The 19,599-nt window shown below is 40.6% G+C and overlaps 1 protein-coding gene across 12 annotated transcripts in view; it reads left to right on the top strand.

The window, feature by feature from the left end:
- Nucleotides 1-19,599, top strand: part of RYR2 (ryanodine receptor 2) — a 784,407-nt gene that overhangs the window by 722,574 nt on the left and 42,234 nt on the right. For all 12 annotated transcript variants that reach the window (XM_032242431.1, XM_032242430.1, XM_032242419.1 and 9 more), the window contains 8 exons: nt 428-556; nt 5,654-5,758; nt 8,912-8,993; nt 11,737-13,034; nt 14,311-14,378; nt 16,536-16,683; nt 18,579-18,665; nt 19,253-19,471. In XM_032242431.1, the coding sequence (XP_032098322.1) occupies nt 428-556; nt 5,654-5,758; nt 8,912-8,993; nt 11,737-13,034; nt 14,311-14,378; nt 16,536-16,683; nt 18,579-18,665; nt 19,253-19,471 (2,136 nt within the window). The remainder of the gene's footprint in view (nt 1-427; nt 557-5,653; nt 5,759-8,911; nt 8,994-11,736; nt 13,035-14,310; nt 14,379-16,535; nt 16,684-18,578; nt 18,666-19,252; nt 19,472-19,599) is intronic.

The following is a 19,599-nucleotide window of genomic DNA, read 5'->3' as shown; positions in this document are numbered from 1 at the left end:
GATGTCAGCGACTGGCTTCCTTGGAGAAAAAGGAAACCAGATGTGGGTCCTGCAAAAAATATTGTTCCATGATTTGTCTGTTTTCTGTGCTCACATAGTGAACATCTAACTTTGCGCATGGATAAATATGCTCTAGTTTTAATGAATCCTTCTAGTTATGAAGTTCAAGGCCATCAGATGGTAATGTTTAAAGCTAAACTTTCTGCTTCTTGTCTTTTCTTCAGTTGCTAGTAATATCTTAGAAGGAGGTAGCCATATTGTATGTTCAGGAAAATCATTGAAGAATGACATTTGCTTCACAGATATTTTTGTTTGCTACCGTATCTATTATTTAAAATACTTCTCAGGTATAGAGTCCAAGACTGGTTAATCAATGGTAACTTTAGAATGTGACTTAATAATAAATAATATCATCCCTATTTTCCAGGAATCAATTAGTGATTTTTATTGGTATTACTCTGGGAAAGATGTTATTGATGAACAAGGACAACGGAATTTCTCTAAAGCTATTCAAGTGGCAAAACAAGTCTTTAACACCCTTACAGAGTACATTCAGGTAAACATTTAAACATGGCTGCTTTCTGTAGCATCGAATTCCATTGAAAAGTGCAATATGTCTAGAATAATTTCCAGATCTCCTGTTGACCCCTTCAGAGTTTCTTTGCAAATTGCTATAATTAAAATATTAGGTTGAGATGTGAATTTATGTGGAACGAAACTGCTTCACCATTTGGGAGGTTGGCGTATGATGAACTCCTCAGAGGCAGGGAGTATGATGTTAGTACTACTGTATCTCCACGGCCTGATAAATATATTAAGCACTTAGTAGATATTAAGGAAGGAAGTGCGAGTGGGCACATTAAAACATTCTTTATAGTATTCCACTAAAATTGGGAAGAAATTTCATAGAAACTTAAAGAGTGTTTGAAAACATCACATATATATATTATAGATATAATTTCAAATACCATATAGAATATTCTTTTTTTACATTGATGTATGTTCTCCTTGGACCAAACTTCTAGCCTTAACTTCAGATTTTTTAAAAAAATTTTATAAAAGTCTGGGTTTTTTTTCCAAGTAGCAAAATTTTGCTGATGACCAGTCATCTTTCCTTTCTGTCTTGTCTCAGTGGGCAGTGTTACCCTGAATCATTCACTATGTTTGACATGTCCCTAGCCTGGTGCCTCGTGTTCTTTTTCTCATCATGTATGCACCTATTTTCTCAGGTTGTATGCTTGAAATGCTAAGGATAAAACAGGAGGAGGGAGAAATTTACAATTGGCTTTGTGAGACTAAACATAAGCTTGTGGGGAGAAGAAGGGTTAAGTTAAAACTAAATTGTATCCCCGGAGCCTAAGAGTGAGGCTGTTTCAGTAAATGAATGACTTATGGCCACGTAAAGCTAAATAAGTGCTCCAGAGGTAGGGAAACCTTCTCTGGGCTCACTCTCTTCTGCATTCCGTCCCTCAGAAGCATGGCACTTTTTGTACTATTTTTTGTTTTGGTGGGGAAGAGGAACCTTATTTCAGCATTTCAAGATGGAAAAGTCATGCTTGATAATTCTAATAAAATTTCCTTTAAAATCAAATAAAAGTGAAAGCTCAGTCAGTTTGGGTCTACTCATAGTCCCACTTCCTTCCCTCTCCTGGCTTTCATTACTGCCTTAGTATTCTCATTCATGCCTAGAATGATGCCCGTACAACAACATTCATGTGTCGTGTCCTGAATAAATAACAGGATTGACTGATGGCATTAGCAAGCCACTGGATTTTGCAGAAATGGGAATCAGGATGACTTCTATAATATATTCCAAATGAAACATAGATGCTATTTCAGCTAACAGTGGGAAGTTCTTGGTTCCTAAAACAATTGAGATTCCTGAATTTATCGAAAGCTAGAAGCATCCATTGAGCTCTAATGTGCAAAACTCTTTATTAGGTGTTGTTATAGAACGGATTTCTACGTGAATGTTCAAAGGAGATTGGATAAAGTCACATGGCTTATCATGCTTGGTTCATTTTAACTTCTCTTGTTCTTTTTTCTATGACATTTAAAAATAACAATCATTTCTGAAATATGTATTTTGGAATAATTTTAAGTATTCAGAAAAGTTGCAAAGACAGTACAGAGGGTTTCTGTATATGATTCACCCAGCTTTCCCTAATGCTGACATTTTATATACCCATGCCACATTTGTGAAAACTAAGAAATTAACATCGGCACATCCTGTTAACTAAATTATAGGCTTTATGGATTTTACCAGTTTTTCCATTCATGTTCTTTGTTTTTAAAAATTCTGGGATACGATCCAAGTTACCACATTGCATTTAGTGAAATATATTTTAGAGAAGCTTGACTTCGTGGCATATCTACTGATAAATATTGATACTGTGGAGATAAGCTTATCGTTAGCTTTGTGCTTATTTTGGACTGCCTTTGAGATTTGAGCACTGCATATTGCTTTATTATTCAAACTTTTGCTAACTATAGAAAGTTATATATGGGGGAGATCCAACACCATTGAAACAAATGGAATCACACCTACGAGATTGTTATCCCAGTTTAATAAGGGGGGAGAATTGTTTGAGGAAGAGGACATTATATTGTCGGGGTTCCTAGAGTGAGACCATGAGGTAGTTGTTGAGAAAAGAGAGAGCTTGATCTGTCCTTGGCCCAGGTCCTTCTGGTAGTTAGCAAAGGTTTTCCGTGTCGCAGGCACATACATCATGAGAAAAAAATATGCAAGGCACCAGGATAGGCAGATTGCCCTGAAGATGAGTTTACAGCTCCCAGAAGCTGATGACCTACGGTTGAGCAAGTCCTGGAAAGGACATTCTGTGCGTTTCAGGTTTAGAAGAAAAAGTGGGTACTTTGGCTTTGGGCTTGCAACTGTGCACGTGAGGGTTGGTCAGACAACTTTTGGTCACCTAGGGCTCGCAGGAGAGCATCACCCCTTGTAATACTTTAACTTTTGATTTGAACTTTATCACAGAAAGAAAATTATTTCTGACTTGAAGGAAAATCAAGTTTGTTTTCCTAAAAATAGCTTTCCAGTGTTCACCTAATGGCCTCTGGTACTTTTCATCCTCCCTAATTTATATACCATGGAACACCAAGCTGACACTGAACATCAACCGTAGGAAAATCCTAAAGATCTACTGCTTTCAAACCGGAACTGTAATAGCCAGATGGGACTAATTACAACCACAGATGAAAGAAACTGTAAAACTACTATATCTGTCTGGTACATTGAAAGAACTGGATTTAACAACCTGTAGATTAGCATAATCTGACTCCTTCTCCCCACTGTCACTTTAGACTTGCTCTGTCGACCATTTCTTTACCGCTAGAAGGAATCCTGTGCCATTTTCAGATAAATAAAATTATGTCAGTCACTTTGTCACAAGAATAGTCTCATTTCAGTAAAACTGCCCCTCGTCCTTGGGCCTGATTTTCAGCTGGAAACCCTGGAGTGAGAGTGTAGGCAGTAAGCCCCATCTGGATGTTGTCCGATCTGGAAGGAGTCCAATCTGGGCTTTTTACTCTCTCCCCTTAGGGTTCTTCCCTTTCTCTTTGTCTTTCCGCCTCCCCTCCTGGTTAACCCCAGGCTTCCTCTGGATGGGAGCTGTGGGAGAGAAGAGGTATAAAGAAGGAAAGGTCTCCCCCGGGGCACATGTAATCCCAAATTGCACCATGGAGCTGGCCCTCTGGTGTGGCGTGTTGTATTTTTTTTCTCTAACGTGGGAGCCTGGCCCTGTTAGTCCTCCAGTGCCATGGAAATGACTCTTTTCCCATCCAGTTTAAAGCTATTTAATCAGACCTTGTGCATCTGGTGGCTCCCATCCACCTTGGCATTATGTTACCATTTCAGACTGATTGCAGATGGGGCAGAACGGCCCCTTCCTGAGTAGTCCGTATAAGGAACACACATCCCTTTTGTCACATGCTGTCTATCACATTTTCCAATACTAGACCTTACGCTACCCAACTTCAGAAGACAGAAACCGCGCCCACATGAGGGTTCTCCTGAAGCCTCTTCTCTCACTGGGTGTAAGGGGAGGCAGAAATCACGAAATGGAGATGCTCGGCACATAGAGAACCCCCTCCAAAGTCTCCCCCTTTTCAACTTCAACCCCCTCATATCCTTAAAGTGGAAAGATCTGTTTTTAGTCACCCCTTTTGCAGGTAGTAAGTCTACTGCTTTTGTCATATGTAGGTACGTGTCATTCTCATAGTCACATGAGAATACATGGTCAATTTCTCACTGTGATCTCAAGAGATGCTGAGACAGGAAAAAGTTCGAGTTGAACATCTTGGATCTTGCCATCTCTTCCAATCACTTGTTTTCTAGTATAAGATCTGAAATGTTTTTATGTGGTCTGCAGTTTAAAGTTCTTATGAGTTATTTGCCTAAAGGAATGAATGAATTTGAAGTTAAGAACAGTATTTTATGTACTTTTTTCCTTTCTAAGTAAAATCCCTCTAATTTATTTTCATGGTGGATGTAGATGGGTTTACAAAACTGAATGATGGTAGCATCTTTTTCATTGAAAAGTGAAAAAAGAAATTGGCTCCATGAAAATAGTCTGCCTGCTACAGCAGATTCTCTCTAGTATTGATACTTCCAAAGTGTTAGCCAAGAGAACAAAGTTAAGTTTGTTAAAAGATAAACGTAGGCGTAATAACATCTTAAGTTTATCTGAGCATTCAACTATTTATGAATTGAGCAACACCAGAACACTAATGGTTCAGCACTTCACCAAGGGTGGGGGCACTTTTATAAGGTGTTCCTGGAAGCTAGACAAAAAAAGAGATTTGATTGGTAAAAGTGGAAAGTCCCTAGCTAGAGATTAGCTGGCAGTTTCTGACTGGTGAACTCTCTAGTTGGAAGTTAATTGGCGGATTATGATTGGTGAAGCTTAAATTTACATTGAGTTGGGATTTGGTTTTCTTAGGGAGGAACCCAAGACTGGAGCCATCTCAGCCTCATGACCTCCCAATTCGTTATTTTAACAGCTGCCAATTGCCTTGGATTCTGGATTTGTGAAATTAATAGTCAAGGATTACCCTTTTAAAACACCTCAATTGTTGTGCCACTTGTGTAACAGTTGGATATTAAGAACACGTTGAAGAGGATTTTTTTTTCCATATATGGATGCTTTGTCCAGGTCACTATTTAAGAATAAGAAGTGATCACCTCTCATCTTAAGCATATCCTCAGATTCTTTTCAATACAAAATAGTAACTACTGATTAATCGCCAAAACAACCAGACCTTATTTTTTCCCTCTAAAGGAGATCAAAGCCAGACACACACACACACACACACACACAAACACACACACACACACACACACACACACACACACACACACACACACACAAATACACACACAGATTCACAGAATATAAAAATCCTTGAGAAATGTGTTTTGGAATATATTAAACATTTCAAAGAGGAAAGTATTCATCTCTTAAGGGTACCATTATCATCACTGTATCTCTTTCTTTCACTTTGAGTTCCTATCTTTTTAGATAACGTGCCAGTAGTGAGGTATGTCAGCACTAAGTCGACTTTTCCCGTTACTGTAAAGTTTGTTTTGGCAAATCAATTATAAGGAATGACTGCCGTTTGTCTGTTTATGCTCCAGGGTCCTTGCACTGGGAATCAACAGAGTCTGGCACACAGCAGGCTGTGGGATGCTGTGGTGGGCTTTCTTCATGTGTTTGCCCATATGCAGATGAAGCTGTCGCAGGTAAAGTAACTACCTTCCTCTCTCCCACATAACAAACTGAGGACTGCAATCAGCAAATTAAACATGACTTTTGATGTTGGAACATTATCTTTTTAAAATCACTTTATCACTTGTCTTTTTAAGATCATTTTATCATGCCTCTTTTGCTCTACATTAAAGTATTTTTAAAATATAGAACGTCATATAACCTGAGGATAGGATTCATTATTCAAATTTGAGACAATGGATATTAAGAAATTGAATGTAATGGAGAAATGAAATAGTCAAGTCCCCAAACATTGTACCTTTCACGAACTTCATCTTTCTAGCCATTGCTCACCGGAATTTTCCTTCCCGTTATAGATAATTAAAATAGGATCTATAATCTGTTACAAGGGAGACAGTTTTGTCACAGGGTCATAAACAAGCAGATGTTCTCAGTAGGGTGATTTTTACCCATAACCAGTATATTTAAGTTTGTGACAAAGAGAAAATAATGGCTATTATATGGATAAGCAAATAGAGAATAAACAGGTTTTCCACCATGTTTTAATGTTAACTTTGAGAGTACCTATTGAAAACTGTCAGATTGTTTTCTCACTGCTGTATCTGTTTCATTTAAAACAGAAAGATATGCAGATAGAAAAGTTCTTGGGAAAGCGTCTCTTTGATGCAGTGAATTTTAATGGTATAACCTGAGACCTTCAGAGTGTGGGTATTTGCCGGGTGGTGAGGTGGAAGAAAGAATGACAGATTAAAAGACAGAATGGGCCGGGCGCAGTGGCTCACGCCTGTAATCCCAGCACTTTGGGAGGCTGAGGTGGGTGGATCATGAGGTCAAGAGATCAAGACCATCCTGGTCAACATGGTGAAACCCTGCCTCTACTAAAAATACAAAAATTAGCCGGGCATGGTGGCGCACACCTGTAGTCTCAGCTACTCAGGAGGCTGAGGCAGGAGAATTGTTCGAACCCTGGAGGCGGAGGTTGCGGTGAGTGGAGATCATGCCACTGAACTCCAGCCTGGGTAACGAGCGAAACTCTGTCTCAAAAAAAAAAAAAAAAAAAAAAAAAAAGACAAAATGCTGCCATTCTACTTCCCAAGCTGTCATGACTTTTTCCACCAGTGTGGGACAGGTCTGTCTTCCCTGGGCCTTGTTTCCTCTACAGTAAAGTGAAAAACATGTCCCTCCAGCCTGCATATAGCAATGTGCAGGATGTATTGTCAAAGATCGACAAGGCTGGATACCAGTAAAAGTGGGAAGGATGCATCTTGATGTCGAAGAACAACAAGGCTAGATGCTAAACTATTAAGGACAGATTTTAATCAGTAGTGCTATTGCCACAAGGAAAAAGAGTTCATCATGAACTGAACCCAATTTGATTTGTGCAGAGGTGACTGGGAATGTTAACGGGAGAATGAAGGTTAGAGAGTGGACGAGATGGGTCTCAGAAGAGCAAGGGGAGTGAAAAGGTACAGAAGATTCACTGCTGGAAATGTGATTAGACCAGCTATGCAGCTAACTGGCAGTTATCAAAGTCAGGATTCTGTCCTCCAGAGACTGAGACAGAGTCCTTATCCTTAGCTATTATCTGGTACAGTCAATTTTTTTTTTTTAATCAGCCTGCAGTTTTTCCTAGTCAGGTACTTTAGTGGGGAGCTGAGCTCATCCTAGGGATGCAGCCTTGAACAGTTAAAAACTATACTAGTGTTTGTTCAAGTCTTTATAGACCAAGGTTGAGGCCTAGTTGAGAAGGGGGCTCAGAGGTACCTGGCTAGAGTTTGGTCAAGGAAAGAACGTCAGTATGGAGTTCCCGGTGACTTCAGCCAAATCGGGAAATCCGTCTTTCATTTAATCACTAGGGATATTTTGGTAAATAAAGGAAATTGACATGAACCAAATGTAGACACTCACAAAAGTTCTCATCCTGATGTTTTTCCATCAGGGTACTAACATCTGGTGCAACCTAGCAATCGTTCATGGTTTACAGAGTTTCTGTAACAGTTGTTTAGAAAGAAAACATCTCATCCTCCCAACACTGTGGGAATTTAGCTTCATATGTAGCAAAATCTGAATAAAATGCCTTATAAAATCTTTTAAAGGATTGTTTAAATATAGATGAGATATGAAGTTATGCACATGTAAGTATGACCCATATTTCTAGGGACTGTGGCTAAGCCTAGTGATGTTTACACACAATATGTCTTTGAACAAGAATGTTTCTTTATGGTAAAAAAGTCAAAAGCAAAAACAAAATTTTAACCAGAGTAATATTGGAAAGCTTAATCAAATTGGTATATAAGATACATTGTATGATATTAGTATAGGTAATACCTGTGTAGGTGCTTGGTTAGATTTGTTTATCTAACAAATAAATTTGTAAGAAGTTTATCTTCTATGGTGCTTATATGCCTTCATTTTCTGTGTGAAGTTGATTTTTACATAATAGCACCTAGAATAAGTTAGACAGAAGAAAAAAATGCAGGCTTTACAAATAAAAGGTAGATAGATGTCAAATGTGCAGAAGCTCTTGAGTCTTGTATTGGAGAATATACCACTGCAATGGTTTTTTCATATTATTGCTAGATATGTTTATTATACATACAAATACTATTTTTTTTTTTTCCTGAGACACAGTCTCACTCTGTTTCCCAGGCTGGAGTGCAGTGCCATGATCCCTGCTCACTGCAACCTCCGCCTCCTAAGCTCAAGCAATTCTCGTGCCTCAGCCTCCTGAGGAGCTGAGACGACTCAGCGTGTACCACCATGCCCAGCTAATTTTTTGTATTTTTAGTAGAGACGGGGTTTCACCATGTTGCCCAGGCTGGTCTCAAACTCCTGAGCTCAGGTGATCTGTGCACCTCGGCCTCCCAAAGTGCTGAGATTACAGGCGTGAGCTGCTGTAGCTATTTTATTTTTTATTATAAAGAGTTTTTATTATGCCTGTAATCTCAGCACTTTGGGAGGCCAAATACACTTTAAAGAACATGAGTTGAAATAAGTAACACTTTTTAATTGTGAAGTGTAATTTTAATATTTGGCCTTCCTTTGGTTCTATAATGCTTTAAGTGCTTACTATTTATTGCCAGAGCAGCATCCTTTTTGTGAGAGTAAGTATGTTCTTGCTGCATAGTTTTCTTGTATTATCTCAAACGCAATGTTAATATTTTCAGGATTCCAGTCAAATTGAGCTATTAAAAGAACTAATGGATCTGCAGAAGGATATGGTGGTCATGTTGCTGTCCATGTTAGAAGGTAGTTTTGATTTCTGTTTTTCAATTCCCTTTATTATTTTATTGAAAGGATCAGTATGTGCTTGCTTATGGAATCAGAATGTAGCATAGAATAAGAACACTATTAAGATGTAACAGAGGCCCTGGATTTATTGCAGGCTTATTCTTTTTCTCATGTTAGTTTTTTGTTTTTTAAAAAAAGGAAATCCTGTAGATCTCAGTTTACATATCTACAAAAGGAAAACAGTAGTATTTTATAACAATATTTTTCATTTCATAGTGATATCCTAAAAAGTAAGCTCTCCAGACAGTCTATAAAGACTGTTTTATTTGTTAGTGTGTTTGTCCATAATCGCTGGGGATTTCAGACATTCGGATAAACTCCAGCTAGGTAAGCTGCTGCTTTGAAAAGATGACAGAGTGACTCCTTTGTGTTCTTAAAACCCTGGCACTTCTGGGACAGCCTCAGTCCCCCAAGGCGGCTGGCAGTGACAGGCTCGTTCTCCCCACCACAGCCTCTCAGTTGTAATTTTCTCTTTTTTTTTTTCTTAACAGCTTATTTTGTTATTGCATTTTTTTTCCTGTATCAGGCAGGAAATGTAGCAGTTAAGAGCTTGGGCTGCAAATCCACCACCAGGTTTTAAATCTTGGCTTCCTTACCTCTGGGCGCTGTGACCCTTGGACAAGCTGCAACTGCATTTTTGTTTCCTCCTCTGCAAAATAGAAATGATAGATCGATGTGCGAATTCAGTGAAATCCTATAAATACAATCAAACCAACTAAGAAATGTTTGGTATTATGTAGTAGGGTGCCTACCACTTTTTTTTTTCTTTTTTCCTGAGACAGAGTCTCACTCTGTCACCCAGGCTGGAATGCAATGGCGCCATCTTGGCTCACTGAAGCCTCCACCTCCTGGAGTTCAAGTGATTCTCCTGCCTCAGCCTCCTGAGTGGCTGGGATTCCGGGTGCGCACCGCCATGCCCAGCTAATTTTTGTATTTTTAGTAGAGATAGGCTTTCACCATGTTCGTCGAGCTGGTCTCGAACTCCTGACCTCGCCCACCTCAACCTACTGGGATTATAGGTGTGAGCCACTGTGCCTGGCACCTATCACTTTTTCTTAATTCCCTCCTATTTTCTGAGTCTGCCACACATGGCGTAACTCCACTTTAATTAACTGAGGCAGTTGTCAGGCCTCATGCTAGGACTTTGAAATGGCAGCATTTGTTGAAAGCACTTAGTTGGCAGCAACTCTAAAGGGCTGGGCAAAAGTAGCCACTTCCTAACCACAGGATCCATTTGCCATACATGGCCCCAGTTCAAATTTTGGTTTAAATACCAACAGCAACAATAACAACTGCAGCAGGCCGGGCGCGGTGGCTCACGCCTATAATCCCAGCACTTTGGGAGACCGAGGCGGGTGGATCACGAGGTCAAGAGATCGAGACCAACCTGGTCAACATGGTGAAACCCCATCTCTACTAAAAAAAAAATACAAAAAATTAGCTGGGCATGGTGGCGCGTGCCTGTAGTCCCAGCTACTTGGGATGCTGAGGCAGGAGAATTGCTTGAACCCAGGAGGTGGAAGTTGTGGTGAGCCAAGATTGCGCCATTGCACTCCAGCCTGGGTAACAAGAGCGAAACTCCGTCTCAAAAAAAATAAAATAACTACAGCAGCCACAAGAGAGCAGTGACTTAAAACCAGCCTCTTATAATGTGCCAGATGCTGGATAAAGTACTTATTTAATCCTAGTAACAAGTTTATGGGTTTGATGGTATTATTATCTCAAGTTTGCAAATGAGGAAACTGGGGTACAGAGAGGCTGAGAAATCTGCCCAGGTTAAGCCTGGATTCAAACCCAACACCGCAGCTCCGGGTCACACACTCTTAACACCGCCGTGTTCACTGTTTCTCAGATTGACTCTGTGCACCTCTGGCCAGCAACCTTTCTTCTACTGCCTGTCTTTGTGTTATACAGCACATTCTGTTCAACAAATAAAAGCATTCTATGACCCTGTAGTTCAGGAATCTGCCATTTTCTAACTATGAACACTGAATCATGAAGAAATGTAGAAAGGTGCTTTTCATTAGGAATCAGAAAGAGTGTACAGTTTGCTCTCATGGGACCTGGTCTGCAGTCCTGGTGCTAACCTTTAATAATTATACAGCGGGCCCATTCACTGAGTCTTGCTGAACTTCAGTTTCCTCATCTGGAAAATTAGGATTAACAAAACGTACCTGCCTTACATACGAACATTAAATCAGATATTGTCCGTGATAGTGATTTTTCAACTCTAAAGGGCTGAGCAAATGTTTTTATTACTAATATGAAACTTGATTTTAGTTTGTAGTCTTTGGCTCATTTTCTTCATCTAAAACATGTTGCTTCTTTGATCAATTTGAGGGGAAAATGTCAGCTTTTATTCAGTTATGATTTTATATATGTCAGTCTAATTACTTTGTAAATAGGGTTATGCATGCCTGTGTAATCGCTTTTAAACTATGGTTGTAAATAATCATCTTTTTATGGAGTGAGAGATAAGGCCATGTCCTTGATTCATATGTTACTAAAGATCTATATTGTTATTTTTTTCTATAAACATTGATTTTGTTAAACTATGGTTTATAAAAAATCATCATTTTATAGAGTAAGAGATGAACGTATCCTTGATTCAGATGTTATTAAGCATCGATACCGTTATTTTCTCTATAACATGGATTTTGTTAAAGTTTATTTTAAATAAATGCAATTGCTTTGCCACCAGGTAATGTTGTTAATGGAACAATTGGCAAACAGATGGTAGATATGCTTGTGGAATCTTCCAACAACGTGGAGATGATTCTCAAATTTTTTGACATGTTCTTAAAACTAAAAGATTTGACGTCGTCTGATACTTTTAAAGAATATGACCCTGATGGCAAGGGAGTCATTTCCAAGAGGGACTTCCATAAAGCGATGGAGAGTCATAAGCACTACACGCAGTCAGAAACAGAGTTTCTTTTGTCTTGCGCGGAGACGGATGAAAATGAAACCCTCGACTATGAAGAGTTTGTCAAACGCTTCCACGAACCTGCGAAGGACATCGGCTTCAATGTCGCTGTCCTTCTGACGAACCTCTCTGAGCACATGCCCAACGATACCCGACTTCAGACTTTTCTAGAATTAGCAGAGAGCGTCCTGAATTATTTTCAGCCTTTCCTGGGCCGCATCGAAATCATGGGAAGTGCCAAACGCATCGAGAGAGTCTATTTCGAAATCAGTGAGTCTAGCCGGACCCAGTGGGAGAAGCCCCAGGTCAAGGAGTCCAAAAGACAGTTCATATTTGATGTGGTCAACGAAGGAGGAGAAAAAGAGAAGATGGAACTCTTCGTTAACTTCTGCGAGGACACCATATTTGAAATGCAGCTGGCGGCTCAGATCTCAGAGTCGGATTTGAACGAGAGGTCAGTGAATAAGGAAGAAAGTGAGAAGGAGGGGCCCGAAGAGCAGGGGCCGAGGATGGGTTTCTTCTCCATCCTGACGGTCAAGTCAGCCCTGTTCGCACTCAGGTACAATATCTTGACCCTCATGCGGATGCTCAGTCTGAAGAGCCTGAAGAAGCAGATGAAAAAAGTGAAAAAGATGACGGTGAAGGACATGGTCACAGCCTTCTTTTCATCCTACTGGAGTATTTTTCTGACCCTCTTGCACTTCGTGGCCAGCGTTTTCCGGGGCTTTTTCCGCATCATTTGCAGCCTGCTGCTGGGGGGAAGCCTCGTAGAAGGTGCTAAAAAGATCAAAGTTGCAGAACTCTTGGCCAACATGCCAGACCCTACTCAGGACGAGGTTAGAGGAGATGGGGAGGAGGGAGAGAGGAAACCCCTGGAAGCCGCCCTGCCCTCCGAGGATCTGACAGATTTAAAGGAGCTGACCGAAGAAAGTGACCTTCTTTCGGATATATTCGGCCTGGATCTGAAGAGAGAAGGGGGACAGTATAAACTGATTCCTCACAATCCCAATGCTGGGCTCAGTGACCTCATGAGCAACCCCGTCCCCATGCCTGCGGTGCAAGAAAAGTTTCAGGTAATTTATCTGTAAGTCACAGCAGCATTCTCTCTGGACTTGAGGTAGGTGTAATAAATGAACATTAGACCAGGTTTCATGCTAGTGCTAGAACGGTGTTACCTCTGTGACTTGAATTTCCAAGAGAGATGCTTCTTGGTTGACAAAGTTAGTGTGTTTAAGAGTCCTTAGGAATGATTAAATCATCTTAAGCTATCTAGATATCACGTCAGTACCCATTCTCACGGAAGCCTGCATCTTTCTCCACGTTTATATAATTTTATACACACATTTGGAAAGTTGGGAAAAGAAAGAAAACTTTTAGGTGGCTGTAGTTATTCTCACAGAGCATGAAAATTTTCTCCTCTATTCTGTTATTTTCTTTAGCCTGTTTTCATTGTAAGTTCTTTCTAGTCATTAGTCTATGGAGCCATCATTCCATCCGTAAATGTATCATATTTGCCATGTGTCTGACACCACTGGGTATCATAGGGAATTCAAAGGTAAGATGGGGTCACTGCCTTCAAATTACCTTAAAAAGCTGATTCCAGAGATAAAACTAACACACATGAAGAAACTAGAAAATGATTAAGTGTTAAATAGTATAGGCAGGGCAGTAGGGGTTGCTAATGCAGAGAAAATAGAAATCCTTGCATGGTTTAACGTAATTAGGTAAGATTGAAGACCTAAGACTTAAAGTGGCCTTGAAGGATGAGTAAGATTTTAGTAGGGGATTAAGATAAAGATGAGTATTTCCACCGGGTGTGGTGGCCCATGCCTATAATCCCAGCACTTTGGGAAGCCTGGGTGGCCAGATCACCTGAGGTCAGGAGTTTGAGACCAGCCTGGCCAACATGGTGAAATGCCATCTCCACTAAAAATACAAAAGTTAGCCAGGCGGGGTGGCAGCCGCCTGTAATCCCAGCTACTCAACTCCAGAAGCTGAGGCAGGAGAACCACTTGAACTCGCGAGGTGGAAGTTGCAGTGAGCTGAGATTGTGCACTGCACTCCAGCCTGTTGCGAAAAAAAGAAGCAGCGTATTTCTAAAATGAGAAAAGAGATCAAAAAGGAGTCTGGAAACTTTGTACCTACTGGGGGTGCTGGTGCTGCAGGTCAGTGTGCAGAAGTGGGAGATGTTGGCCCAGTAAAATGAAAACCACCTGGCACTTCTATCATGGTATAAGCAAGAGGGTATCTTATATAGGTTAGGGTTTGACGCATGGTCACGTGGCTCCCTGAACTCATTCAAAGGTGATGGCTAATCCTGGTGTTCTTTTCCCCATTGACTCATTCAAGGAACAGAAGGCAAAAGAAGAAGGAAAGGAAGAAAGAGAAGAAACCAAATCTGAACCTGAAAAAGCCGAGTATGTATAGTCTGTGTATACTTCCTTAGTTTCAGTTTGTCATTACATCTTTTTTTCTTTAACTGTCTTTGGGAGCTGCAAGGGAGACTCTCATATTGCCAAGGAGCCACAGAGCTCATTCTGCCACCTCCGTGGAGAGGCTCTGATGGCGAGGACATCAGGCCACGGGCAGGGATCAAGGTGACGCCCCCAGGGCTGCCATTCTAATCTTTTCCTGTCTACCACGGGGACCTCCATATATGTGATTCTCATCAGGAAAGACTCCAGTGATTCCATGGAATGCTCTTTGTAAGAGGACTCGTGGCCACAATTCTGTCTTTAAAAATCTCTCATGTATTTCTGTCCTTTTAAAGAAGGGAGGAAACAAGCATTCCAAATGCACTTTCATAGAATCCTGTGGAGTGATGCTCCTTAAACCACAGTCCCAGGGCCACATGCGTTAAAATCACCAGGAGAGTTGGTTTAAACATTCCCAGGCCCCTAACCAGTGATCCCGCCTCAGCAGGTCTGGTGTGGAGCCTGGGAGTCTTCATTTTCACCAACACTCCTGGTGTCAACAAAGCAATAAAAAAGAGCTGGATGTGAGGCAATGAAAATGCGTGACTCCCTCATAACATCAGGTTTCTGTTAATAATGGAGCCTACACCTTTCTCCACGTTTATATAATTTTATAGGAGCATTTGAAAAGTTGGGGGAAGAAGGAAAGGACATTTTTAGGTGCCTGTAGTGCCACCAGTCTCACATAGCATTGAAATTTTCTCCTCTATTCTGTTATTTTCTTTGGTCTGTTTTCATTGCATGTTCTTTGTAGTCAGCACTATTCATTGTTATAGATCTTACACTATTGGGTCAGTTGTAAAAATGGCCACATAGCTATTAAAGAGTAGACGTAAATAACAGCAAGACAGGCATTTCAATGGCAACTCTATAACTAATGTTAAAAATAATGTCAGGTATACCTCATGAGTTAAGATTAAGTATAGCTTATATATTAATATTTGTGGTTTACGTATTAATACATGACTTCACTTTAATGAAGACTGATAATTTGCACCCAGAGGATATCAAATGTCAATTCTTCTAATATCGTTGTCTGGAACTAATATAACATTGCTGTAATTCATTTTATTTTAAATTTATATATTTTATTTAATAAAATTAGTTAATGTATATCAATGTATGAGTATAGTGATATACTTTATACATGTGAACAATTAAATGTGTAGGCCTCTGATTTTAAATGTTAATGGCAAGTGTTAAAAATTGTAAGGCTGTAATCCCAGCACTTTGGGAGGTCGAGCTGGGCAAATCATGGGGCCAGGAGTTCAAGATGAGTCTGGCCATCATGATGAAACCCTGTCTCTATTAAAAATACAAGACTTAGCCGGCAATGGTGGCACATTCCTGCAATCACAGCTACTGGGGAGGCTGAGGCAGGAGAATTGCTTGAACCGGGACCCGAGAGGCAGCAGCTGCAGTGAGCCAAGATCACACCACTGCACTCTAGCCTGGGCTATAGAGGGAGACTCTGTCTCAAAACAAAAACAAACACAAAAAAGCAGTCCAGCCTGGCCAACATGGTGAAATCTTGTCTCTACTAAATAAATAAGTATATAAAGTTACCTGTGCATGGTGGCAGGTGCCTGTAATCCCAGCTACTTGGGAGGCTGAGGCCGGAGAGTCACTTGAACCTGGGAGGTGGAGATTGCAGGGAGCTGAGGTCGCACCACTGCACTCCAACCTGGGTGACAGAGCAAAACTCCATCTCAAAAAAAAAAAAAAAAAAAAACTGAGCATTAAAATTATAATTTTAAAATAGGGTATATTGGACAGTCACAGCACAGTCTTCCCTGTTCTTTTCTTAAAATTAAATGTTTTTCTTGCAGAATTGGAAGGAATGTGCTATATATAAAGATTCTTCAAGCCTATAAAATGTCCTCTCTATTTCAAATTCACAGAATTCTCCATCAACAGGAGACTGTGATCAACAGGAAACCCTACTGCTCATTCTAAAATTTGGAGTATTGTCAATCACAGGAAAAGAAACGAGTTTTCAAAAGTGATACGATGGTCTACAATATTTGTTCATTTGGGATTTTTTCCAAAACACCTGTTTAGTTTCTGGAGCGCTTATGTTTTGTTCATTTGTTTTCATAGGGGAGAAGATGGAGAAAAAGAAGAGAAAGTCAAAGAAGACAAGGGGAAACAAAAGTTGAGGCAGCTTCACACACACAGATACGGAGAACCGGAAGTGCCAGAGTCAGCATTCTGGAAGAAAATCATAGCGTATCAACAGAAACTTCTAGTAAGATGTTTTAGAGTATTTGTTACTGATATAGTGGAGTACCATAATACTTTAGGCTTAGTAAATATTTGCTGACCTTTCCCTGAGTGGCAGTTGGGGAACCAGGTTAGTCCAACACATGTTCTATTTGCTGATCGTAGTGTGTGTGTCTTATTCAAATGAGTGTCTGTGGCCCACCGCTCCCTACTGTCAAACCCATAACGTCTACTTATGTTCACACGCCCTGAAACCCTTTCATTTGGTTCTTACCAGGACAGTGCTCCCAGTGTCCTTACTGGCAGTAAGGGTCCTGTGTGGAGAAATGACACAAACAGAGATGGGGTATGCACACATGGGGATTCCCATTGGTTCTCAGATCCACCTTCCAGGGAGAACCGGTGAAACTGACCCCATCTGCGTGTGGTGGACAGCCTTGTTTTAGTGGGCCTTGGCAGTAAAGATGGGGTCCTGTGTGGGGAAATGACATGAACAGAGAAGGGGTGTGTACACAGAGGGGGATAGCGTTCTGAGGTGTTACATTTTTGATGTAGCTTTATGATGGGAAATCCCCTGACATAGCCACTTATGTTATATAGACATCTCCCACTTAATATTAAAACAAATACTTAATGTTCACCATAACCTATTACTTTAAACCTACTTCTCTAGGCTTTATTTTTCCCCAGCCCAGTAAATTGTACCAGCTGTTCACTTAGTTGCTTGGGCTTCCGAATTCAGAAGTTATTATCTTTGACCCCTCTCTTTCCCACCTTAAATACAACCCAATGATAATTCTCCCCAGTTGTTCCAAACACACCGAGCCTGCCCAGTTCCTGCCATCTCCACGGGTACCATTAAGTCCATTCCGCCTCCATCGGCTGCTCCTCTGCCCGAGGTCTCCTAATAACTTTCTAACCGGTCCTCTTGCTTTCACTCTGGTTTCACTGCTATCAGTTTTCCACATAGCAGCTGGAGGGGTCCTTGCAACTCATAATCCGACTGCATCAAGCCCTCCTCAAATCCCCCAACAGCTTCCCATCTGACCTAGAATAAAACAATAATTATACTAGAATACATTTATTATAGATGATAGATATAATAATTATAATAAGAATTAATTTTCCCCATATGAACTCATTTAATCCTCAAAGCACACTTAGTTAAGGTCTGTTGTTATCCTCACTTTGCATATAGATAAGCACAGTCATGCTACAGGACAGATTAAGTCATTTGTCCATATCCCACACTAGGAAATGGAGGGAGGCAGGCTTCAGATCCAGATAGTGAGGCCTCAGAGGTTCTAAACTGAACCACCACACTGTCGAAGACAAGGCGACCTTTTATCCAAAGCCTAAAAAACCCTGCCCCTGCTCACCTGTCTGATCACATCCCTGCAGTCACCTTCCACACACCAGTCCCTCTTCTTCTCACTGTGTTTCTATTTCTCAAACACACCAACATCACTGCTAACTCAGGGCCTCTACCCTTGTTGTTCCTCTCTTTGACACACAATTTCCCGAAATGTCTGCATGGCTTGCCCCCTTCCTGCATTCAGGCCTCTCTGTCCAAAGCTCACCTCCTGAGATAAACCTTCCCAGACCAGCACCATCTAAAATAGCGCCCCTCTTCCCTAAGCTCCTAACCTGATGTAGTTTTCCTCATAGCATTTAGCATTCTCTGAAATTATACTTTTTATTTGTGGGCATGCTTTTTTATTCTTGATCTCCTCCATGGTGGCAGAAATGTTTTCCCTCACCGTTAGGTCTGCAGCACCGAGAACAGTGCTTGAAACATGGTAGGCTTCCGATCAATTGTTTGGGGTAAATGAATGAATGCTTTATTTACATTGTTACATTGTCTGCAGATTTCAAGTCTCTTGATTCAGTGACCTTTTCATAATTTTTTTTCACCCTCAGAACTATTTTGCTCGCAACTTTTACAACATGAGAATGTTAGCCTTATTTGTTGCATTTGCTATCAATTTCATCTTGCTCTTTTATAAGGTACGTAAATCTTACTGTTTGAATAACCGGTATAAAACTACAAATAGACATAAATGAATGTAAACATTTCACAATGAACATATCTACTACTAGTAGTTAACATATCTAAACTTATTATGAAATACTGATGCCCGGGCACCAATATCACTGTGATCTAGGAAGACAGGATAGATTTGTTCCTGAGAACTAAGAAATGTCTCAACTGAAGGGCATCTGGTTTGACAGAGGGCTTGCCCACAGTATTCCCAGTCTAATTTAGCTGAATATCTTACTTGTGACTATGTCTGAGTGTGGCATACCTGTGTTACATTCTTTTGTAACTGAGAAGAGAGTTTAACCATCTAATTTTGTCTTGCATGCACTGGAATCCTCATAACTTTTGGTTGAATAAGAATGAATTTGTAAAGTATGTTCATTATTTGCCTTTGGTTGTTGAAAAGCTATCTTTTTTAGCCTTTGCTATTAGTTCATCATGCAGTGACTTCACATGCAGCTATTTGCTAAAAGAGCTATATTTCCTTTGTCTTTTGCTTGCAACGATATCTTAGATGCAGCAAACTGACTCTACTTTAAATGGTTTGAATCAGGTCTCCACTTCTTCTGTGGTTGAAGGAAGGGAGCTCCCCACTCGAAGTTCAAGTGAAAATGCCAAAGTGACCAGTCTGGACAGCAGCTCTCATAGAATCATCGCAGTTCACTACGTACTGGAGGAGAGCAGCGGCTACATGGAGCCCACGTTGCGTATCTTAGCTATTCTCCACACGGTCATTTCTTTCTTCTGCATCATTGGATACTACTGCTTGAAAGTAAGATAGTAAGGCACCAAGGTACCAGTGTGTGTGTGTGTGTGGGTGTGATCATTGGATACTACTGCTTGAAAGATAGTAAGGCACCAAGGTACCAGTGTGTGTGTGTGTGTGTGTGTGTGTGTGTG

The sequence above is a fragment of the Sapajus apella genome, unplaced genomic scaffold (genome assembly GCF_009761245.1).
Source record: "Sapajus apella isolate SASKATOON/1434 unplaced genomic scaffold, GSC_monkey_1.0 scaffold49, whole genome shotgun sequence".
Lineage (NCBI taxonomy): Eukaryota > Metazoa > Chordata > Mammalia > Primates > Cebidae > Sapajus > Sapajus apella.
This window is presented reverse-complemented; position numbering and strand designations above follow the sequence as displayed.